Source organism: Eublepharis macularius, chromosome 8 (assembly GCF_028583425.1).
Source record: "Eublepharis macularius isolate TG4126 chromosome 8, MPM_Emac_v1.0, whole genome shotgun sequence".
NCBI classification, from domain to species: Eukaryota; Metazoa; Chordata; class Lepidosauria; order Squamata; family Eublepharidae; genus Eublepharis; species Eublepharis macularius.
In genome coordinates, this window is record NC_072797.1 from 45,791,461 (window position 1) to 45,817,368 (window position 25,908).

At 39.5% G+C, this 25,908-nt stretch overlaps 1 protein-coding gene across 1 annotated transcript in view; it reads left to right on the forward strand.

Moving 5' to 3' along the window:
- VCAN (versican) overlaps positions 1–25,908 on the forward strand; it is a gene marked incomplete at its 5' end in the record, with an annotated part of 158,903 nt that overhangs the window by 76,193 nt on the left and 56,802 nt on the right. The window contains 3 exons of the mRNA XM_054987095.1: positions 1,682–1,795; positions 4,748–4,861; positions 22,879–23,037. Of these exons, the coding sequence (XP_054843070.1) occupies positions 1,682–1,795; positions 4,748–4,861; positions 22,879–23,037 (387 nt within the window). The remainder of the gene's footprint in view (positions 1–1,681; positions 1,796–4,747; positions 4,862–22,878; positions 23,038–25,908) is intronic.

Below are 25,908 nucleotides of genomic sequence, written 5' to 3' on the forward strand. Positions count from 1 at the left end.
ATCAATCAATACATTTCAAGCACAGTCTTTGCTCTGCATAAGAATTTATAAAAGGGCCTTTTGGGACCTTTCTGGCAGAGTGGATTCATATGACCACTTACTATGTTTATTATCACTAGACATGGGCATGAACAGAAAAAAACAACATGTGTTTGTTGTTCATTGCCATTCATGAACAATGAACAACGAACATTGACAAACATGATCCTGTTCATGAACATGTTTGTTGTTCATTGTTTGTGGGGGCCAGCAGGCTCTCCTCCAGCCATCAAGATCCCTACTGCACCACTCCCAGAAACCCTACTTGAGCAGGCATTAGGAAATGTACCTATAATAAATAATAGCTTGGCCCCAGAGCCTGGCAGCAGCCCTGGAACTTGAAGGGGTAAATCCCTACCGCACCACTCCCAGAAACCCTACCTGAGCAGGCAACAGGAATGGTATCGATAATAAATAATAGCTTGGCCCCAGAGCCTGGCAGCAGCCCTGGAACCTGAAGGGGTATATCCCTATCCCACCACACACAAAGAAAATTCAAGCTCCAATGCACTCACCCTGTCTCTCTAACAGCAGCTGTCTCTCCCTGAAAGCCAGAGCTGGGAGCCCCCCACCCCCTTGGTCTTTTCCTCTTGTAGCAAATTTGGAGCTCTGGTTCACACTTGGAAGGAAGACCTGCCTATCAAGCTAAATTGGGCTTAGATTGGGGTTTCCAGGGCAACAGCAGGAGTTCAGACAGAGTTCAGACAATCCCTGCCTGAGTTGCCACGTGAATTGATTGCAGGTGCCAGACTGTCTGACTTGATGAACAGCAACAAACAGCAACGAATGAGGCTTGCAATGACCACCTGTTCGTTTAGAATGGGATCTCACAAACAGCTTGTTCCTGAACAGCAGATTGGGCTGTTCGTGGGTTTTTTTAGTTCGTATTGCTGTTCATGCCCATCTCTAATTATCACATTCGAACATCTTTCCCTGTTGATGGGCATTGCTCTCTGCTTGTAAAAAGGTTTTATATGTGATAACATATCACAAAAGTTCTATATAATTGTAACTATCCTGCATATAACATGACTGTATGATCTCATGTAAATATTTAAACACATATTCTGGTTTAGATTTATACAGTTCATTCATGGTATTTTAAAGGAATAGAAATGTGTTTTTAGAAAAAATGATAGTATAAAATAAGACTTTGTGGGCCAAATATGATATACAGAAAATGGGCATACAAGAAGTATGGTATAAGAATGCATGTTCTGTGTACCCAGTCATTCCACATAAACTAACCCTGTTCAGATAAATGCATATTTCATTCACCATGCACATATGTTTTAACTGTTTTCGGCTATAATTAATTGTCGTGTCATGCCAACTAAATCTTCTATAGAATATTACAGTTGCCAAAAATAATACAAAATGTCATTTGAAGAAAATGAAATATTGCTGAAAGTAAGTTGTTTTCACCCATGAGTAAAGTTGGAGTGCCAATATAGAAAACTGATGGCTGATTTAATAGCACTACTGCATATTATGGTGAATTGGTTTTTTTTGTTCTTTATTCTGTAACTGTAGCAAATTTAATAGAATCAAGAAGTAGGAAACATCATTCTGCTTAGAGCTATTCAGCACTCATCAAGCCATTTTCGAGAATATAGCAATTTTCAATTACTTCATTTTACAGGACAAGATCCATGCAAAAGTAATCCCTGTCTACATGGTGGTACTTGCTATCCACGGAACTCTTTCTACATTTGCACATGTATGCCAGGCTACAGTGGTGACCGGTGTGAAATAGGTAAGAAATAACAGCATTTTAATAATTGCTTTACATCTTCGTTCTGTGATTATGTTGTTTATTTAAGTGGTTTTCTTGTGGTAGCATGGTTTTTGTTTGTATGGTATCCATGGATCTCTGCCTCCAAGTATCTTCCCTGCAATCGAAGGTGTGAAGGGAGTCAAATATAGTATAATTTGTTCTTTACTCATGATGGTCTCTGTTGGAATATGAGATTTTGATTCCATGGGCAAAAAAGAGAGTCTTGCTAATGCTATCTTCTGTTGTCTGATGGCAACTTGTGAAAGTAGAGATGGCAGAACAGGAAAAGAAACAACCTGGCTAGGAGATTGCTGAGGCTTCTGCCCTTCCACTAGCAAAACTTAAGCAGGAAGTTACAAAGCAAGCTGCCTTTGTGGATATTGTACAAAAAAATTGGGAACCCACCACGACTGACTGGACAAGAGTAGGGAACAAAACAAGTTATGAGGAAGAAGATCAGAAGAAAAACATTATCAAGTACTTCAGAAGAATCCATTTGGAACTGAGACACATAGGATACTAACCAGGGGTCATTTCCTAGAAAAAGAACTGCAGGAACTCATTAGCATAACTCATTAGAATATGCCACACCCCCTGACATCACCGGAAGTGTGTCAGAAGGCAACATCCACCCCTCAGGCCCCTTTCAGCAAAAGTCTCCAGGTATTTCTTTAAAGGAAAATTAACTCAAAGCAGCCTACCCTCCTCTGGAGAGCCAGCCCTTCTTGCAGCCACTCACTCACTCTCTCAAGTCACAAATGAAAATAAAGCAGCATGAATTCCAACCAGCTTGCATTAGTTTGGAGCTCAGCACCACTTGGCTTGCACTCACTCACTCATTTTCGTTCCCCGCCCCAGTCACAAATGAAACTAGGGGAGCAGAGCAGAATGAATGCAAGCACCTTGCCTTCCTTTGGAGCTCAGCACCGCTCAGCATTCATGCTTTTTCTCTCTCCACCCCCCCCCTGCTCAGTCAGAAATGAACATAAAAGAGCAGAGCAGAATGAATGCAAGCACCTTGCCTTCCTTTGCAGCCCAGCAGCACTCGGCATTCACTCCCAGGAAAGGGAATCACGTAGGCGGGGCCAAAACCCACGTGACTTCTTTTTAGAGCTACCAGAACACCGTTCCTGTGCGTTCCGGCTCCAAACAAGCCCTGATACTAACCATGATATAAAATGAACATGTTTGTTTATTATGTAGAATAGGAAATCAAACTATATGATGTTCAGCAAGACTTACAGAAGATTCTCACGGGGTTAAGCAGGTAGAAGGAATGCTGCATCTACAAAAGTGGGCACAAACGCACGTATGCTCACTCACAAACATTGTGCATTTTGGATTCATCCTAGTAAATGCAATGCGTGCATTGGAATAAATTTTTAAATGGCAAATCTGTTTTGCCTTCAGAAAAGCCTTCAGTTTGAGGCATGATCGATGGTGTCTGGCAATATAGTGTTTCTCTGTGGATTTAACAGTTCTTCTGTGTAAATTTCTGTAGCTTCTCCAGCTGTAGATTAGGTACAAATTATACACAGGTAAATTTTGTGGAAATACACTAGCATGGTTAATGCGTGGTTTTATATAATTATATATGTTTCATATTTATAAAGGCTGCTAATATCTCTATAAAAGTTCCAGAGATATTGTCAGATTAATGGAACTTTTAAGGTAAGTAGTTTTGCCCACTCAACTCCAAATGCCATCCCCAGTAACAAAGATCTGATCTACTGAATAAAGCCTTTAGGGCTGCCTTTTACTGGCAAATCTAAAAGAACAATCACCAGATGACTGAATGGGGTTTTTGTTTGTTTGGTTAATCCAGTAAACAGCTTCAAAACAGAGGCAGGCAGCAGTAATGGTGACCTATTGACTCTGGGACCAGCTATTCAGTCAGCTATTCAGTATCTTTGGTATTCCTATATGTTGAAGTTTCTGTTTTACAAAGTACAGGAGATCATTGGTTCCTCTTGTATGGTATTAACAGGCAAATGTATACATCTAGTAAATGGAATATATGCAGTTTGTAGAACTTGTGGTTGCAGGTTGGAACAAGTTAGACAGTTCACAGAGATAATTATCCTCAGGGCTCATTTCGAGGGGGAATGCGCAGGAACACAGTTCCGGCAGTTCTCCAAAGAGGTCACATGTCAGGTGACCCCGCCCACCTGACTTGGCCATTTTGGCCCCATTTCGGCCTGGATTGGGGCCAAAACGTCCCAGATTGGGCCTCTGGCAGGTGGTGGATAACTCTTCCACTCAGCAGCAGCCCAATCCTGACCATTTTGGGCCCCTTTTCAGCCATTTTCAGCCCCTTTTTGCCATTTTGGGCCCAATTTCGGCCCTGAATGGCCAGGATTGGGTCCAAAACAGCCAGGATAGGTGATGTCAGTGGTGTGTGGCATATGCAAATCAGTTATGCTAATGACACACTTCTGGTGATGGCAAGGGGCATGGCACATGTTAATGGGTTATGCTAATGAGTTATGCTAATGAGTTCCTCCAGCTCTTTTTCTACGAAATGACCCCTGAATCCTGATGATAATGTAGAAGTAGTAGAGGTAGTAGTAACACTCTTTCCACCACCAGTACAAGTTACAACAGGCAGAAATTGAAGTTGTAGATTACAGACCTAGTTGTAGATTACAGACTTAGTGGGTTTTACAAGAAACTTTTTAAAAAGCAAGGTAAATAGATTTTTTTTTTAAAAAAATTACTCTCATCATCCTAAAATGTGAATATTTGGTATTGTAAATATTGATTAGAGTAGTTAGGATCTTAGTATTGCAATCTCTGACTTCTGTTTCTGGATTCTTCTTATAAAGGATTCATGTGTAAAATACTCTTTTTCAAGCGAGACTTCCCCTTTGACATACATTATTATTATTATTATTATTATTATTATTATTATTATTATTATTATTTGGACAGATGTTGATGAATGTCAGTCAAGTCCTTGCAGAAATGGAGCTACATGCATTGATGGGGTCAATACATTTACTTGCCTTTGTCTTCCAAGTTACGTTGGCGGTCTCTGTGAAAAAGGTGAGAGGACTATTTTTAATTCATGTTGAACTTTGTTCCATTTACAATGCAATCAAATATGCAAACCTGCCAGTACTCCTTCAGAGGATAAGTAGAGGTAATTCTTTGGATTTCCAGCTGTTTTGCCCCCTCTTGATGATTGTCTTAAACTGGAAAAAACTGATTTGGTCCCTTTATTAAGAAGCCAGTTTCCAGAGGCAGCTTCCTTTGTGCATTACTTTAACTTACCATATTGTATTCTATATTTTTGCCTCCAAAAATTATTTTTACTATGCAAACATCATCTCACTTACTCTCCAGGACCTAAAATCTTCCCTCCTCTTTTTATTAGTTTGTGGTTGAGCCCTTTCTTCCCTCTAGAGTATTAAAAAGAGAAAAAAGTAACAGCATAAATCTGAATTATTTGCAAATGTATTCTGGTTGGTTAGATTTTAGAGTTTGTTTTCCCCCAAAATGAAATTAAAATTTAGTATGCCAGTAGCTAAAGTAGGTGTGCAGGAGGGATAAAAAACTGGGAGCTCTTATGAGCCATTGTGATGTAGTAGTTAGAGAGCTGACTAGGATCTGGGAGAACTATGTTAGAATCCACACTCTGCCTGGAAGCATGCTGAGTGATCTTAGGCCAGTCATACATGCTTAACCTAACCTTCCTCACGGGTTTATTGTAAGGATAAAACAGAAGAGAGGAGAATGATGTAAACCACTTTAGGTCCCATTAGGGAGATAGGCAAGGTATAAATGAAATAATTAATTAAATTTAATTATTCTATGACCAGTGGAAATCTAGAAACTTTCAGTGAAATCCTAAACAGAGTTAGTCCAGGCTAAAAGTAACTCTGCTTAGGATTTCACTGTTTATCACAGCTATTCATATTGCACAAATTTTCATACAACCATAATTGTGCAAGAGTTCCTGAAAAAACATTGTGTCTTGCTTGTGCAATGTAAAAACAAATGATAAGATGAAGCCCTCATTGTTGATTAGTTAGGATAAAACTCCTAGAATATCTGTGGATTTTTGAAAGAATATAAACTAAAAAAAATGAAAGTTAAGTTTGTAAAAATCTGTCACAAATTTGTGAACTGTTCAAAGTACTTTTTAAAGCCTTTTTGTAATTTAGCAATTTTATTCTCTTTTTTCATCCCCAATTGGCCTGGTGACATCTCTCTCCAGTTAGATTTTCTGTGTCTTATAGGGCCAATTGCCTGGATCTTATGATGGAGACTACATAGCAATACAGTGGAAGAACACTGAGAAGCTAACAGTACAATCCTAAACAGAGTTACTCCAGTCTACTCCCATTGATTTCCATAGGCTTAGATTGGAGTAACTCTTCTTAGGATCGCATTGTAAATTAACTTAACAAACTATGCAGTTCATAAAAGGCATTTAGAAACCAAGAATCCTTTTACAAAGTTCACACTATGTCCTTTTGTGTCTGGATCCTAAGTTCTGTGGTTGTAAATGAATCATAAGGAACATATTAATATAATGAACTTCAGAAGATGTAAATTGCCATAATTTTGAACTTGTTTTAATATTATTTTTCGCCTCCCTCAGAGGTAGATTATGTTACCAAGTAAACACAAGGGTTTTTTTTTATCATGGTTCAGGTCCAGTTCAATGGTAATAAAGAAATATACAAGAAGAATGAGCTGTAAATTATAAATGATGTAAAATTTGTCCCATATCCACAAGATGCAGGGGTTTTTTTAAATAAAAAATCTTGCTTTGACTGGATTCTCTCGAAGTTGGAACAAGAGTATCTTCCAGACATAATTACATAAATATTGGCAGATTTCAGACTTGTCTTTCATCATAAGCCTACTGGGTGAAAGGCTGTGAGTTCACAAGCACTTGAAAAAAACCACATGAGCCTGAAGGAACTTTTTTCTTTTCCTTTTGGTTAGTATTAAAACCTCAGGAAGAGGACTAGATCCAGCATTAATTACATTTCAGTTTTTCAGTTGTATGGCCTAGCCTGGAAAACTCTTGTGAAATCTGTTCTTTAAGACAAGAATTTGACAGTGTTTTTACAGCAGAAGCTTAATTCTGAAAATATTTCCCCCAACAAATGTGCAATACCAAATGGCCTGGAAATCATGGTTGCTTTAATTTTCAGTTTATGATGAACCCGGGAGTGCTTTTGAGACAGTTAATGGGAACATGCCCTAGTTTTTCAATTTAACACAGACGTCTACTCAGGCTTCAGAATTGAAATCTGCTCCGTTCAAAGAGGCTTGGGATTTCAGGAAGACATTTGGTGCCAGATTTTCCAGATATTTTTTTATCTTGGCTATTCAAACAGATGTTTGGCAAGGAGTTCTAATTTTTTGGTACTGAACCAGATTGGAAAGCAAAGCCAGAAAGATGGAACATATGTTCTTGTGGTGTAGGAAGGGCATAGATTGGTGGCTACTGTCAATATTTACATGTTGATTTATTTTTCCAGCATGCTTTATTAATCAGAATAAACCTGGAAAGATCTGATTCTCCCAGTAGCGTTTTTGGCACTTGTAAAAATTTCACCACCACCCCCCAATATTATTTTTAAAAAGTAAAATTGCACTTTTATGTATCTATGTTTCTTTAACTTACAATGTTTACTGAATGCAGATGTTCATTTTAATCTTCTGCCAAAATTGTACAGACTATTCTCATTACAACTGTATAGTTAAGGCAAGGTTTCTTTCTCCCTTTGTTTTTTCCCTAGGTTTCCTAAGCAAAATAAAGATTTCTTCATTAGTAAAAGTGTTTGGTTTTATAAAAAGGATTCTTATCCAAATGTTTGTGATTACAGTTGCCTTTGCCTACAGGCTTTATTCTGGAAGTCATTGTAGGTTGGGAAGAAAAGAACCAGCTCTCTTTGGAAACATTTTCTAGTAGAGTTCCCACAGCTCCGAGGTACTAGGAAAGCAATATCTTTTAGAAGGCATTTAGTTAAATTAGACTCCTCCCAAATCTTTCTTTTGGAAGCTTGCTCCAGCATTTCAGACATCCCAAGCCCCAAAGGGCAGTCATCTTAGGAATCTGAAAGTAACCTTTTTCGGAGAAGGGCATGTTAATAGGATGTGTACACATTACATAGACCTATTTATTTTTTCTATTAAAATACTTATTGCACCTTTCAGCTTACTAACAATAACAATAATAATCAATATAATGTAAAATTCATACAAAAACAAACACTCATAAGATAAAAATGGAATGTTCTGCAAGACAGAGTATAAGTGAAAAACACAAATCAAAAGTCAGGGAAACTGACACAATGTACCTAGCCATCAAGGGCTGTACTGAAAAGTCACCAGCTTTACCTGATATCAGAATATGAGGAAAGGTAGAGCAAGGCAGAATTCCCTTATGAAGTCATTTCAGACTCTTGGCATTGTTGAGAAGGCCCTCTATCACATTAATTGTACTGACTTTGGGGCAACACAAAAAAGAAGGAAGAAAGTCCTTGAGACAGCCTTGCTTCAATCATTTAAGGCTTTAGAAGAAATAACTATTTTAACGGGTAACCAGAAACAGGTTGGAAGACAATGCATATGTCATAGAATTGTCATAATACTATCCATGTGACCATCACTGGATTCTTGGCATGGTGACTAAAGGAAAACTTCATCATCAGAAGCAGTAAACCTCTGAGAACTTGTATGAGGAGACAACAGAGGAAGGTCATGGCTTCTGCGACCAGTTCGTTGGTCCTCCTGCTTAGCCACTGTATGAAACAGGACACTGGCCTAGGCGGACCATTGGTCGGATCCAGCAGGGCACTTCTTATGCACTGTTCTTGACCAGGCACACTCCAGGACCGTAGTTTTAGGGGCATTTCAAGCTCCAGTGGGAGGAGATAAGCAGAATGAAAGTTTTGCACAAGCAGAAATCTGTTCACTCACAAATGCTGTGCTGGATCCAAGCCCCTATTTTATCCATCAGCCTTCTGGGGCAGGTTTGGCTGGATTATTTGCTCATTGCTTATAAGTAGAGATGGGCACGAACTGCAAGACAAACTAAAGTTCATCACGAACTGGGCCAGTTCGTGCTTCTTGAACCAGCGGTTTGTGGAAGCCTATTTTCCATGAACTTCCACAAACTGGTCTGCCAGTTTGTTTGGTTCGTGTTAAATCCCACCAATACCCCTTTTCGTGCCACTGCAAAGCAGCAGGGAAAGGGGCATTTGAACCCCTGATCAGCTGCTTGGCAGGGAGATCTGCAACAAGCAGCTGATCCAAGCCGGCAAGGGTGAAATGCCATTTTCCCTGTTGCTGCAAAGCAGCATGGAAAGGGGCATTTAACCCCCCGATCAGCTACTTCTTGGAGAGATCTCCCCGACAAGCATCTGATCCAAGCCTGCAGGGGTGAAATGCCCCCTTTCCTGCTGCTGTGAAGCAGCACAGAAAGGGGCCTTTAAAACCCCCAATCAGCTGCTTGACAAGGAGATCCCCAACAAGCAGCTGATCCAAGCAGCACGGAAAGAGGTATTTAAATCCCATGAACCATGAACCGGTTCACGAACTGGGGCAAGTTCATGAAAGTGCACGGTTCGTGGTTCATGAAATGGGAGAAACCACGAACTGCACAGTTCGGGTTTTTTCCTGGTTCATGCCCACCTCTACTTATAAGTAATTGAAGTTACTCATTTTCTTAGTATTTACAAGGGATTTTAAAAAACAATATAAACATTGTCACTAGTTTTGTATGACTGTTCAGCCGAGCCAACCTAAAATAATAAAAAAAATTGATATATTCTTCTGTTTAGTATCTGGAAGGTATAAAACGTAGCATAATATTTGGAAGATTATACTACACTGTAGTTGTTGTAAATGATGTCTTTATGATGTCAGGAACCCATAAATGAAAATGTACTTCTGTACAATAATGATCCTTGGATTTAGCAAAACAACTTTTAAAATGCCATAAAGATGACAAGTAGTATTTCAGTTTTTATCTGTGTAATACGTTCTTGTTATGAATGTCTTGGATGTTAAGATTAGGAAATAAAGTACCTTTATGCACATGGATGCACTAGATTAATGTTTCTAGATCTAAACAATTCATAAAATTGGTTCTTGAACTGGCAATTTCCTTAATAATTTAATGAACAAAATACTGTCTTATGTGGTATATATACTAAAAGTGCTGTATAAAAGAACTCAAACTATCTGGAACCAACAGTGAAGGATCACACATCCAACTAGGCTTGCCATCCCCTCACCTCCACCTGCTGCCCCCCGCCCAACTCACCTGGCTGGGGAGGGGGAGCACATGCATGTGCTCTTGCGCTCCTGTCACACTGGTGATGGAGGCATGCTGAAGTCCAGCTCAGTAAAAATCGCCCATTTGGAGGCAAATTTACTGAGCAACCCTTGCAGTTCCTCAATCATGCTGGAAAATGATGTCCTTATCTGGCACAATCGGGTAGCACAGGAGCGAGCACAGCCCCCTGTACCCCCACTTTGGCCCTGGGGCCCCTGGCAACCTTACATTTGACTTGTTCCTAAGTAAACAAAACCATCCCTTGCAACAAAAGCTACTATGTTAAGGCTAAGATTAGGTTAGAACCTTTCTTCCTGCCATTGTAGCTCTCTATGAACACCAGTCTGGGAGGAGAGTTGTACAGTAATACACAATATTACGATTTTCTCTCTAATTAAAAAGTTCACATGACTGGTGATGCTTAAACACTTGAGGTGTCATAAAAAGGCCTATTAAATGTTCATAAGCCTCTCCTCCCCAACATACTGTTCTGAGTGACTGTGGTCTGGTTTGATTCAGATACAGGGGTGCATTTAAGAACCCCTAAGAGTCTCAGTTAGCTTTCCTATATGAAGTCATCTCTCCACCTATTCAACCTCTATGCATAGTATATCATAAGGAAAGCTGGATTAGATCTAGAAGAATGTGGAGTGAAAATTGGTGGAAGGAACATTAACAATTTGATCCAGAGGCAGGGTGGATTTGATTTAAATCAAACTGATTTAAATCACGATTTAAATCACGATTTAAATCACTAGTCAGTAAGGCTTGATTTAAATCATAGTTTTCTACATAAAGACTAATTCTTGCTGGTATAACTTTAATATGCAAGTAGATGCCTGCCTTACCGATAGGTAAAGGAACTTCATTAAAGTATTCCCAAACTGGGTCCCTTTTATGGCCTGCTGCCATTATAGGTTTTTTCCTCCAAGGAAAGAATGTGATAAACCTCAGGTCATACACACAAAAGATCCAAAGACTTGTGCAGTATTGTGCTCAAAAAGTTTCACTTTCATTTTGTACTGTTTGCCCCTCCCTCCTCACACTTAGTTTCTTCTTGTGCAGATCTATTCCACTCCAAACAATCAGAAAAATATTGTTTCTATTCACTGAACTTCTTGAAACTTAGCACTGAAGGGGTTGATTCTGTCTTCATAGGTTTGTAGAACAATAGGATTAAGGTCTTTTTCTCAACTCTGTTCATGTTATATCATTTTTGCTGTGAAGAAGAGGCATGTGATCTCTGCTGAGCTGACACAAATTCAGTTTTGAGAACTGCAAAACCAAGCATCTGTGATAATATCTTGTAGGCAGAGAAACTGCCCAATAATCTTACAAAAAACCTCTGGAAGAGCATGACATTGTGAATGGATTAATGGAATTTATTTACCAAAAAAATTAAACATATACAGCCTTATTCTACATAATTAAAAGCTAATCTTTATTTCATGATGGAATAACCTTTGGATGGTAATATATTTTCCTCAAAAAGCATTTTATTTAAAAAAATCCGATTTAAATAAAAAAAATTCTATTTAAATAAAAAAAATCTGATTTTTTTTATTTTTTTTAAAAAATCATTGATTTTTATCCACCCTGTCCAGAGGAGTTAGTTGCGTTAGTCTGTAGTAGCAAAATAGTAAAGAGTTGGGAATTTGGTTTCTTCTTTGTGGATGCAGAAAAAGCATTTGACAATTTGAACTGGAATTTTATGTTTGCCACAATGGAATGGTTGCAAATGGGAAAAGATTTTATTCAAGCAGTAAAAGCAATATATAGAGACTAATGTGCGGCAATTGTAGTAAATGATGAGCTAACAAAAAAATTGGAAATAAGAAAAGGTACAAGACAGGGGTGCCCATTATCTCCATTGTTGTTTATCTTGATTTTGGAATTGTTATTGATTCAAATAAGAGAAGATGAGGCTATAAGAGGCATAAGGATTAAATAATTTACCTAAAAGGTTAGAGCTTTTGCAGATGATGTGATGGTTATAGTGGAAGATCCAATACAAAATATGCCAAAGTTGCTTGATAAAAGAGTTCAGAGATCTGGCTGGATTTTATGTTAATAAGAAGAAATCAAAGATACTATGTAAGAATATGACTAAACAAAAGCAGCAAGAATTAATGGAAATTACCGATTGTGAAGTAACACATAAAGTTAAATATCTTGGAATTGAGTTAACTGCGAAGAATATTGATTTATTTAAGAATAATTATGAAAAGCTATGGCAACAGATTGATAGAGATATGATTAAATGGAATAAACTAAATCTATCATGGCTGGGAAGAATAGCGGCAGTTAAAATGAATGTGTTACCACGGATCATGTTTCTATTACAAACAATTCCAATTATTAGAGACACTAAACAATTTGAAAAATGGCAGAGGAAGATCTCTGACTTTGTGTGGGCAGGCAAGAAACCACGAGTAAAAATGAAAGTTTTGTGTGACGCTAAAGAAAGAGGTGGACTGCAGTTGCCAAATATTAGACTATACCACGAAGCAATATGTTTAGTTTGGTTAAAAGAGTGGATGTCACTGAAAGATTGTAAGCTCTTAACATTGGAAGGTTATAAGAAGCTGTTCGGATGGCATGCCTACTTGTGGCAGGATAAAATAAAAGCTGATTCTATGTTTTTGCATCATTATATCAGAAGGAGCCTCTTCACTATCTGGAAAAAATATAAAAAATATCTGGGTGAAGGCATCCCCTCTTGGGTGGTACCGTTTGAAGTGATTGATCCGAGAGCTATCTACAGTGAAGAACAATGTTTACCATATAAAGAGATATTGATTATGGAACAGAAAATGATAAGAATTAAATCGGAGGAAGAGTTATCTTCTTGTTACGGATGGTTCCAATATAGACAGATCAGAGACCTTTATAATTCGGTTTGTTCAAAAGAAGGAATTAAATGGGAAAACTCAGAGTTGGAAGAGACTATACTACAAGAAAGCAAAAAGAAGATATCTAAGATTTATAAAATACTTTTGAAGAGGTATACAGAGGATGAGATGGTCAAAGTACAGATGGTGAAGTGGGCAATTAATTGTCATAAAGAAATAACAATGGAATCATGGGAATATTTATGGAAAACTACACTGAAGATTTCAACTTGTACCAGTATTAAAGAGAATGTTTATAAAATGATCTATAGATGGTATTTAACGCCAAAGAAGATTGCGCTTGGAAATGCTAACATGTCAGATAAATGCTGGAAATGTAAACAGCATGAAGGATCATTGTATCATATGTGGTGGACATGTGAAATAGCCAGACAGTTCTGGGGAGATATTATAGAAGTAATAAATGAGATATTGCAGATTCAAATAAAGAAGAACCCAGAACTATTGCTATTGAACTTAAGCATGGAAGATGTTCCTACTCAATACCGAACATTACTGTTTTATATGATGACGGCAGCAAGACTTTTATATGCGCAAAAATGGAAGGTGCAAGAAATACCAACTATTGAAGATTGGATGCATAAATTGCTGTACATGGCAGAAATGGATAAAATGACAAGGAAGCTGAGAGATCAGAATCCAGCGGAATTTTTTACGGACTGGGGAAGATTGAAAACATATTTAGAAAAGAAGTGGGACGTAAAGAGGGAATTATGGCAATTTGAAAATTATTAGAATGGATTTGTTATCAGAAGAGATAGAGTCTTTACCATATGAAGTGAAGTATTAGCTAATTGTTAGCCCAAATGTAAGTGGACTTCGAGTTAATAGATATTGTTAGAATTACTAAAGTAGATATTTTATCCGACTGTTAGTTAGTTTAAATTTAAATATATGTGGAGCTAATATAAAGTAATAGATAATAGATTTTAAGCTTATAACAATATTTTTGAAGTTAATAGATAGGGCTTAGTTGAATAAAAGAGTAAGTAAACATGAGATAAGGAGTTACAGAAAAAGGGGACAGATTGGGAATAGATTAGGCTATAGGGTTAGAAAGCTGTTGGAAGTCTTGGAAAGGGGGGGAGGGAAAGGGGGGAAAAGGATAATGAGATGCTATTTGAAAGTTGTATATTAATATTCTCACCTAATAAAATTTTTCTAAAAAAAAAAAAAGTAAAGAGTCCAGTAGCACCTTTAAGACTAACCAACTTTATTGTAGCATAAGCTTTAAAGAGCCTGCATCTGACGAAGAGAGCTGTGGCTCTTGAAAGCTTGTGCTACAAGAAAGTTGGTTAAAGGTCTTAAAGGTGCTACTGTACTCTTTACTATTTAACAATTTGAGATAAGCAGATGATACCACACTACTGGCAGAAAATAGTGAAGAGTTGAAACGAATTACTGATGAAGGTTAAAGGAGAAAGTGCCAAAGCAGGATTACAGCTGAACATCAAGAAGACAAAAGTAATGACTACTGAGGAATTACACAATTTTAAATTTGACAATGAAGAAATTGAAATTGTTCACGATTTTCTATTCCTTGGCTCAGTCATCAACCAAAAGGGAGCCTGTAATGAAGAAATTAGAAGAAGATTGAGACTTGGAAGAGCAGCTGTGCGGGAACTAGAAAAGATCCTTAAAAATAAAGATGTCTCTCTGGGATCCAAGATCAAGATAATCACATCCATACATTACTATGTATGGATGTGAAAGCTGGACAGTGAAGAAAGGCTGACTGGAAGAAAACTGAGTCATTTGAAATATGGTGCTGGAGGAGAGTTTTGCAGATACTGTGGACAGTCAAAAGACAAATAAGTGGGTACTAGATCAAATGAAGTCTGAATTCCCTCTAGAAGCTAAAATGACAAAATTTAGGCTATCGTACTCTGGTCACATCATGAGAAGACAAGATTCTCTGGAAAAGTCAATGACAGGAAAAGTGGAAGGCAGTAGGAAAAGAGGAAGACCTAAAATGAGATGGCTTGACTCAATAAAAGAAGTCATGCCCTCCAGTTTGCAGGATCTGATTAAGTCTGTTAATGATAGGATGTTTTGGAGGACTTTCATTCATAGGGTTGCCATAGGTCGGAGGTGACTTGTCAGCACATAATACACACGTAATGTAATGTAATCAAAGATTACACGTCATGTAATCAAAGATAAGCAGGTCACAGGCAAGGAGCCCTTTCTAAGAAGAAGCTCTGAATCAATTCAGTTTCTCATATTTATAGGGTTTCAGAACCATCTCTTAACAATAACTGACTGCCCCTCTTGATAAGGGCTCACATTCTTAGGAAACTAATTATTTTATAACTTCAAGCACTATACAAGGTTATCTATATTTGAAAGATCTCAAAAATAGTTAGTTCATTCTTCTAACATTTTATCTTAACAAAGTGTGAACAAAATTAGGTATTACTGGGGTAACCAGGGCCCCAGGGGGCAAACTGGGAGGGGCAGTGGGGTGCTTAACTCCCACGCTTGCATAAAGTGTGTGCACACTCCCATGCTCTCCTGCCACACTGGAAAATGACATCATTTTCTGGAATGACAGAGGAGCTGCAGGTTGCACTAAAGATAGATTCCTTAAAAATTGCCTCCAGAGGGGAATGCCTGCCCCAAGCACCTCCTCCTGCTAGCTAGGTGAGCAAGGCTGGGAGATGGCAGGTGGGGGCAGGAGATCTCCCATCCTGGGCAGGGGGGGGCAAGCTTAGTGATTTCAAGTTTCTCATACATATTAATACATTTTGGCCTTTCAACCAATACATCCATCCTTGAATTATATCTTCAACTTCTGTGAAGTTGGACATTCCTGTCACTCTCAGATGCTCTCTGAACCTAGGCCTCATCACATAGTATCTATTGGTATGGTTTAGATGGTTCTTCTAATCTGCTTATAGAACTGTATTACCTCTCTATTTCATGACTCTCTCCAAGGTTGTTCTATTCTAGGTCTCCAGACTCCTTTCATGGCATGTCTACCTCTGGTGCCAGGGTAGCTCTGTTTCTGTGTTTCTTCTAGGATCTTCTTGGCCAAATCCATCAACAGTTCCCCTATATTTCTAGCTATACCTGTGACAACATGTCATTTCGTGTTCCATGACCCATGTGTTCTGTGGCATTTCACCTCCCTACTCCCATTTCTTATTGACTTGGTTCAGATACAATGATAGAACATGTTTTGCTCCTAATGAGCCAGCATGTTGAATCTTTGGATTTGTGCGCTGTATTCTCTGATTCCCCTCTTCACTTCATGGCAAGATGAGTAATTTTGGTGTTTGTAGAAAAACGTGGTTTAAAATGTGTTTAATAGTGTTCATGTAATTGCAATCTTGCAGACCAGAATTTGGAATTGGGAACAAATTGTTGAAAAATACACAGAGCATAGGAGATTAGAAAGAAAAACCTAGATAAGCAGAGAACAAAACAAAAAAGATAGGTGGTTTTTTCCTGAACTGAAAGGAGGTCTCCTTGCCATACAGACTAGTTAGACAGCATTACAATGTTAACCTTCTGCAGTATGGACAGGCAATGAACAAGTGTGATCTGAAGTTGCTGGAATGTCTGGAATCCATGAGTCCAAGGCGTATGAAATGCCCATCCAGATCTCCCTATCCCAGATGCCATAATAACTGCCATACACACTAGTTTGGATAGCAGATTATAAATCTAAGTAGTAGATGTATCCAGCTGGAGACAGAGAATGCCAAAGAAGGTATCCACAATTATCTATGGCTTAAGAAATCACTGAAATCGATCCAAAAACAGGACGGGACTCGCATACTAAGAGATGGACTACTTAAAACATGGTTTCAGTGTAGAAACAGATTGAGCCCGCTGGTCTCCCCATTGATGTCACCATTAAATGCATACTATAATGTAGCCACCAGAAGCAGAATTGATCAGTTCAGCTGTGAGTCATGACTGATGAGAAAGGAAATATAAAAACCTGACAAGAAATTCAAGATCAAGGTAGAAAAATTCCATGGCTGATGTATCGCCAAACGGTATCGAGGCTAAAAGAACAATTTCTTAAACAAGGCTGTAGATTAACGGGAAAAACTGAATTTGAACTATTAATATCTGGAAATCTGAAACATCTCTTAGGGAAAATTTACAAGATATTGCAACACTACACAGAAATGGAGCAAGTCAAAACCTGTATGATGAAATGAATAAATATACTGATTACTGTATGATAAAATGGATGGAAAATTTTGGAGAAACTATTTCGATGAACCTATGGGAAGACCTATGGACTAAGGATATAAAATTTACAGCCTGTCAATTACTAAGAGAAAATTGGTATAAAATGTTTTTAGATGGTATATCACCCCTAAAGACTTTGCAAAAATTACTAAGGGCTATAATGGACAGTGCTGGAAATGTCAGTGCATGGATGCAACATTTTACTTATGTGGTGAACTTGTAAGAAAGCGCGAAAATATTGGATAAAAATACGTCAAGAGATGCAGAAGATTTTCAAACAAAAAACATGTTATTAGATATCTTACCAAATAATATCAGAGCGGGACCACAAGTGACGCCTGACACAGGTTGGACACTTGCCAGCTTCCCTCAAGTTTTGATGGGAAATGTAGGCAGCTTGGCGGAATGTTGGACAAGTGACAGTTGAAAAGTCCATTGGACAGCAGTCAGAGAGTCAAGCTGCAAGACCAGGATGCCTACATTTCCCATCAAAACTTGAGGGAAGCTGACTAGTGTCCAACCTGTGTCAGGCGTCACTTGTGGTCCCGCTCTCAGAAAAGAGCAATGAGACCTCTTTTGTTATATGGCGACAGCAGCTAGAGTGCTATATGCAGCGAGATGGAAAGCAGATGGCTCTCCAGACGTGTCAGATTGGACAGATAAGGTTCATGAATATGCCTCAATGACCAAATTAACTACTTGTGTACATAATAGACCAATAGTTGAATTTTGGGGGAAATGGAGGGATTTCTTTGATTACTTTGGCCAGAACTAATATTAATTAAGGTAACATAGTATAAAGATAAAAGGATAAAACACAGGGAATGATTAGTAAAATAGCTGATAGTAAATTTTATATAAATAACCAAGGAGAGGGAAGAAGATTTATTATACAATTAAGTTTTATCAGTTTAACTCAATTTTAAATGTAGTGCTTGTTTAAGTTATAATTTAATTTCAAAGGTACTACATTTGTATGTCTCAAATTAATTTCAACTACTGCCTGTATAAGCTTTATTATGCACTTTCTGTTGTCATATCCTATCTTTTCTTTTAAATAAAAATTACTCTCCATATAACATTCAGAAGGAAATGCTGTTTATTTGTTTAGACTCTATACAAACATTAAAAATAAAATATGTCTTGCTTACAATCTAAATCAAGACACATTAGAGAAGAAATGGTCATCTATTTGTCCTCACTGTTACTGGTTGGCTAATGTTGTGTGGCTTTTTGCCCCTCCCCCCAAAGTCGGAATGAAGAGGCAGACACAAAGTTTGGAACTAAAGGGCCACTTTATTAATGTAACACCTGCCATTAAATACGGCAAGGGCAAACTAGAGGTACAGGTCAAGCCACGGGGTCACCCCTGGACTACCACCTTGAACTGTCTTGGTGAGCCCCACAGCTCTGGGTGGGAGCCATCAATGTAATGGCTTTACCTTGGCCAGCCATACAAAATGTTTCCCCCTTCAAGCTCCTAAAGCCTCAGCTGTACAGCATGAGGGAAGGACTTGCACATGGGGTTCACTGCAGGCAGTCTCCAGGTGGTGGTAGCTGTCACAAGCCTACCATCCGCTCCTGGTAGACACCATTTTCCCACCAATGGGGAATTGCCAAGGGGTGCTCACTGGTCTGCTCCCTATCCCCAAACTGTCTTCTGCCAGTGACTTACAACGATGTACCACCATTTCCAATTACCTCAAACCTCTGCCTGCAGTTCAAGGTAGGCGGAAAAACACCTCTCCCTCCTTGCCAATATGGGGAGAGGAGAAAAAAAATTCCTACCTGGCTCTGGGTACAGCAGCGGGCTAATCCTGCACTACTACAAGGTGAGGTGGGTGGGCCAAGCATGCAAAGCAACTGCTAGCCGGGAGGGTGGAGCTGCCTTCTGAAGGCTCTGTCTCTGCCTCCCAGCCAATCCCCATATGCCTGGGAGATGCCTCTGCCTCCTCCTCCTCCTTCTGAGGGGGCAAAATATAGTCCCCAGCTCAAGCCGCTGCGCAGCAGCCAGGAGTACCACAAAATAAAACATAACATCTGTTAAACTGTCCTTGTATTAAAGAGGATCTTTATCTACTGTATATCCACCTAAAATTAAAATGTACATTTTAGATGTATATATTTATATACGTTCTTCATATCATTCTCCCTAACGTTCTCCCTTCATTATATAAAAGTTCTTTCTGAGTTTGTTATTTATCACCTATGACTATCACAAAGATAGAAATGCTATATGTTACATGTTACAAATATATCTGGGGCTGTTAAGAAGGTTATGCAGGGAGGTGACCACACTCTGATAATGTAGATCAGATAGAGGCATAATATTCAGCATGAATCATAACTGAGTTTCTTCCTTAAATGGAGATGCCATTTTATAACTATGCCAAATGAAACAGAGGGTTGCAACAGCTGTTACATTCCCATATGAACGTTTTAAAAATGCATATTACGAAGTACCCACAGAGTACAAGGCACTGTGACCTCAAATTAACTAATGTTAGTTGTGATGTAGGCCTGTTAATACCAATGCAACAAGTTTTTTCCTGATAATCTTAAGTCCTGTTGTTTTCTATAGGCTGAGCAGACTAATCAGCTCAATCTTTATTTGGAAGAAAGTCCCACTGTATACAATGGGTCTTAATTTCACCTGGTGTGAGTGGAATTTCAGCCTTGAGACCATAATCTCTAGTTTTAGTATATTTGGTATGCCATCTTTAAGTGACTTTATGGTATTTAAAATGTTTATCTTAATGTTACTACACAATACTTTGGATGTTTGTTCTCTGAGATTCGGGTGGGTAGTCATGTTGGTTTGTAGAAGAAGAGCAGGATTCAGGTCCAGTAGCACCTTAAAAACCAACCAGATTTCCGGGGTATGAATTTTCAAGAGTTAGAGCTCCCTTCGGCAGATATGAGTAGTGGAAAAAGGAAGAAGTCCTTATAATCCGAACAGAGGGTGTGAGGGATATTTTAAATTAGACTGTCACCACCACTACTCCATGTCTGAGATGCGGGAAGCAGACATGGCAATTCCACTGGCACAACAGCCAATAGCCAGGTGAACTTCCCAAAGAGGAAAGGGTGCGTACATGCGAATGAAGCTGGGGCAGTAGACAGAGGGAAAGCTCTTACATTCCAGAGGTCTGTCTTGACACCCAGCTCCTAGCACTCATGCATTCACCCCATCAGGCTTCTTCTCTGGAGAGTAAAGAGTCCAGTGGCACCTTCTCTGGAGAGTAAAGAGTCCAGTGGCACCTTTAAGACTAACCAACTTTATTGTAGCATAAGCTTTCGAGAACCACAGCTCTCTTCGTCAGATGACTCTTGAAAGCTCATACTCTGGAAATCTAGTTGGTCTTCAAGGTGCTACTGAACCCGAATCTTGTTCTCACAGAAAAGCAATTTGTAAATATTTGCAATAATGCATAAGTAATTATTTATAGGTTTCGATCCCACAGGTATCTTCCAGTAGCATAGGGGAAAGCTTCTTCCACTAGAGGAAAGCCCCTCTAATATTTGAAAAAATCTGTGGTGTCCATCCTCTAGTTCTCCGACATTTCTGAGGACAGACTCCATTGCATGGTAAAAGCCCACTTCCCCATCTTTAAAAGAAGTAGGCACAACACAAAGGAACAATGGCATCTTGTGCCTACTTGACAATGTAATAGAAAACAACCCATTAAAAAGTGCTACAGATCCAATTAAGGTTGTCTACTCTCAGTTGGGAAATTCCTGGTTATTTGAGGGGGGAGCCTAAGGAGGGAGGGGTTTGGGGAGGGGAGGGACCCCAGAGGGGTATAATGCCGTAGAGTTCACTCACCAGAGCTGCTGTTTTCTTCAGGATAATTGACTTCTGTTTTCTGAAGTACTCTACACTCAATTGTAATACCAGGAGACCTCATGACTCCCATCTGGAGGTTGGCAAGCTTAGTTTCAAGTTTTATATTTATTTCTGTTTAGCAGAATTGAATTATTGTCTGGTGTGAATACTTCCATTCTGTGCAATCTTATCAGTATCATCTATCATATGATACTGAGAGCCAGTTTGGTGTAGTGGTTAAGAGCGTGGGACTCTAATCTGGAGAACCGGGTTTGATTCCCCACTCCTCCACTTGAAGCCAGCTGGATGACCTTGGGCTAGTCACAGCTCTCTGGAGCTCTCTCAGCCCCACCCACCTCACAGGGTGTTTTCTTGTGGGGATAATAATGACATACTTTGTAAATGGCTCTGAGTGGGCATTAAGTTGTCCTGAAGGGAGGTCTATAAATCAAATGTTATTATTATATAAATCAAAAGTTATATGAACATAGACAATGGGCATCTCATTATTGTATGTTCCAACATTACAGCTGCCTTCAGAAAATACTCTTTTGTGTTAATAAAAATTTCCTATTTGGATGCAGAGGTAACACTACTGCATTTCATCTGTAAACCATGCAATGATCAGTAGCTATTTTCAGTCATCTGTCATTCCAGACCACAATAATTAAAATGAACAATTCAAATAATAGTTTTATGGGTGGGGTGGGGGTGGGGAAAGCAAGATATTTAAATAGGGCAAAGAATTTCACCTGCATCTGTTATTTTAAGTTGTATGTCCTCCTCCAATGTTTGCATTCAATATTAACTTCAATCTAGCTAAAGCTTGCAAGTAGCCACATTAGTCAAAGCAACATCACAATATAAAAATCACATGATAATTTTTATTAGGAGTAACCAAAATAACACAATGCAGTGTGTAAGCCTTTGTGTTCTCCAGAGCTCTGAATGTTTTTAACAAAGTATAGAAAGGAATAACAGCTGATGTTTAAGGTCTCTTGTTTGCATCCTGTGTAGAATGCCAGATAGATAAAGTGGTATGGTGGAATAGTTGTAAGGTTGTATTCTTGGCCTTCTGGATGGAAGAAGGGAAAATGTCTCCCTCCTGTAAAACCCAGTAAATGTTTCTCTAATACCAAAAAGACATTCGATCAATTACTGGTTTTTATATTTTCAGTTGAAGAAGGTGACATTTCCCTTCTTCCTAGAAAGCCAGAGGTTCGAGCTGATTCTTGCTCTTCTCAGCACCACTTTATATGCACAGTATTTTACACATGATGTGGTTAGGAGGCATTAAGACCATTACCTGAAACTCCCCCCCCCCAAAAAAACATCTGGACTAATGGAGAGTTCTGAAGAATTCAAAAGTTTGTACACTGTGTTGTGTTATTTGAAGAGGTGATAATGAAAGGTATTTTATAGCATTTGGGATGGAATTCAGCTAAAATTCAGTTGCTAACAAAACCAATGGAACAATACCTACAACTAACTCAAGTTCTGTTGTTTTCTGTGAAATATTGTGCAGGCCTGGACAATATGCTTATCAATGCATAGGAAGGAGAGTGTGACTGTGCCTGCCCCCCCCCACCGACTCCACAGCTATACTTGGCATGTGTGCCTGTGTGTACTGACTAAATATTTTACTTACTTATTTACTGTATTTATAGTCTACTTCTCTGACTGAGACTCTTTCAGCATGGACACAACCAATAGGCAGTCTTGGCCATCATCTTTTGTCCTTTCTCTTAAAACAAATAAACATACCCAATGCAATTTTTGTTTAGTTAAGAGTTTTGCACTGTTTTCTTTGCAGACACTGAAACCTGTGATTATGGCTGGCATAAGTTCCAAGGGCAATGCTACAAATATTTTGCTCATCGTCGAACGTGGGATGCAGCTGAAAGAGAATGCCGTCTCCAGGGAGCCCATCTGACCAGCATCCTGTCTCATGAAGAACAGCTCTTTGTGAATCGTATGTGGCATTTTGATCCAAAGTTGAGCCCATCAATGCAAAGGGAATGAAATGGCTGTAAAGAAAATACCCACCAGGCCTCTAAATACTTTCTTTACGTATTTCTTTCTGAAACATGTATTATCATTTATCCCTAAAAAGAGCAGCCTTTTGTCCTCAACTACTACTGCTTCTTTGTTCCTTTCAGTCCAGCTCCACATCTGTCTTACTCATTAGCTGGGGTGGGGGAAAATTGATGATCTTTGAAAGAAATAACCTTTTACAATCCTAAACAATTTTGTTCACACAAAAAAAGGCATTTTTTTCTGACCACTTTTAGAAATGAGATTATTTAGACAATCTCATTTCCAGGCACTTTGAAAATACTGTTCCTCTCAGGCACAATACCATCCGTCACTTTATATTCTCTTATAAGTCAGGCTCAAGTAGCAGACATTTGTTGCTGTCCCAGGTGTAAAACCAGAGTAATGTTACATATTAATGTCCTAGGTGTTATTTTTTCAAATGCTCTTCCTTATATGTGTCAATATTTGGGTAAGATGTACAGCCCGTCAGTATCTTCTTTCCAAAAAACATGTGTCAAGTTTGCATTGCCATCTGGGAAGCTTCCAAATCACTGGTTTTCTGCCAAATAACTTGCTGATTTTTAAATGTTCCTGAGAATTGCTTGATGTTACCAAAGAGGATAGATCCTTGAGAATACTAGCACACTCAAGCAGAATATGAGAGATGATTAGAAAACTTAAAAAACAACATGGGTATTTCAAGAGCACCTTTTCTAAGTTATACTTCATAAACATTTTCTACTTTTTCAGCAAACGTAAATAAAACTAATATGGGGGAGGTTGTTTAGAACCAGTGTTTCTTTGTCTTGAGCCAGATATTCAGAACTCCGTTGTGTGCAAGGAAATCCTCCCCTGTTCTGGGAAATTATCTGCACCAGTGAACATTCACAGCAGGGAATTCTTATTTATTTTTATTTATTTATTTAATTCAATTTTTAGTCCACCCTCCCCGTGAACAGGCTCAGGGCAGGGTACAATAAAATGCTCAGTGAGCATTTAAAATATATATGTATATATAAATAGATTTTAAAATCCAGAAAACATAAATACATAAAGCTGCATATCAGATGGAGGCCCCCTCCAGTTTCCCCTGCCATAGCATAAACAAACCAAGGAGAGTGGGTGGGAACCATAGTTTGGTAATATTCTGGTGACTGTGCTTATAGGGGGGCAGATGACTTTGTAGTCCCTCTGGTGGGAGACTGGTAGGGAAGCTCCTAAACAATCAGAAAGTCAAAGACTGGCCTCAATCATATGCCTGGTGGAACAACTCCATCTTGCAGGCCTGCCGAAAGGACATAAGGTCTTGGCGGGCCCAGGTGTCTTCCAACAGAGCAGTCCACCAGGTTGGGGCCAGGACTGAAAAAGCCCTGGCCCTGGTAGAGGCCAGCCAGGCCTCCCTGGAGCTGGGGACCACCAGCAAGTTCTTATTTGCTGATCTTAATGCTCTCTGGGGTACATATGGGGAGAGACGGTCCCACAGGTACGCTGGCCCAAGTCTGTTTAGGGCTTTAAAGGTTAAAACCAAAACCATGAACCTAATTCGGAACTCCACAGGGAGCCCGTGCAGCTGCTGCAAGATGGGAGTAATATGTGCCTTGTATGGTGTGCCCATCAGGACATGTGCAGCAGCATTCTGGACCCATTGTAATTTCCAGGTTAAGCTCAAGGGAAGCCATGCATAGAGCGAGTTTCAGTAGTCTATTCTTGAGGTGAACATTGCATAGATCACTGTAGTTAGGTCATGGGTTGACAGATAGGGCACAAGCTGCCTGGCCTGTTGAAAATGGAAAAATGCAGACTGGGCAACTGCCATGACGTGGTCTTCCATAACGATTAATCCAGTATCACTCTACGACTCCAGACTGATGAGACAGGCACTAATGGTGCCCCATCAAAGGTCGGGAGCCAGATTCCAAAAACTGGCAACCCCCGGCCCAAGTACAGGACCTCCATCTTTACCGGGTTCAACATCATCCAGCCACAGCCTCCAAAGCTCTCACTAGGACATCAGGGGCAGAGTCAGGCTGGCTGCCCATCAACAGATACAACTGGATGTCATCCGTATATTGGTGACAACCCAGTCTGAATCTGGGCAAGTGGGTGCATATACAGGTTGAATAGCAAGGGGGAGAGTATTGCCCTTTGCAGGCTGCCACACACCAAAGGCTGGCCTGCAGATAAGCTCTCCCCAAGTGCCACCCTCTGTCCCCGACTGTGGATAAAAGAGACAAGCAACTGCAAGGCAGTCCCTCGGATCCCTGCCTCTGTGAGGTGGTGGGTCAACAGTTCATAGTCGACCGTGTTAAACACTGCTGAAAGATCCAACAAAATCAATGACAATGATCCGCCTTGATCCAGATGTCTGTGAAATTCATCTGTGAAGGCGACCAGTACCATCTCCATCCAGTGTCCCGGGCGGAAGCTGGACTGGAATAGATCCAAGACAGAAGAATCCTTCAGGAAGACCTGCAGCTGTTCTGACACCACCTGCTCAATCACCTTCCCAGAAACAGGAGGTTTGAGACTGGTCAGTAATTGGACAGATTGGTGGTGTCCAAAGATTTTTTTTTCAGTAGAGGCCTCACCATGGCTTCCTTCAGTGCTCCAGGGAAAACCTCGGAACTCAGTGATTGATTAATAATAACCTCCAATTGAGCTCCTAACCCATCCACGCTGGCCTTCACCAGCCACGAAGGGCAGAGGTCTAGGGAGCAAGTAATGGGTCTCACCTGTCACAGGATCCTGTCAACTTCCTCCTGAGAGACTAGACTGAAGTGATCTAAATAAGGGCTGGAAGACAGCC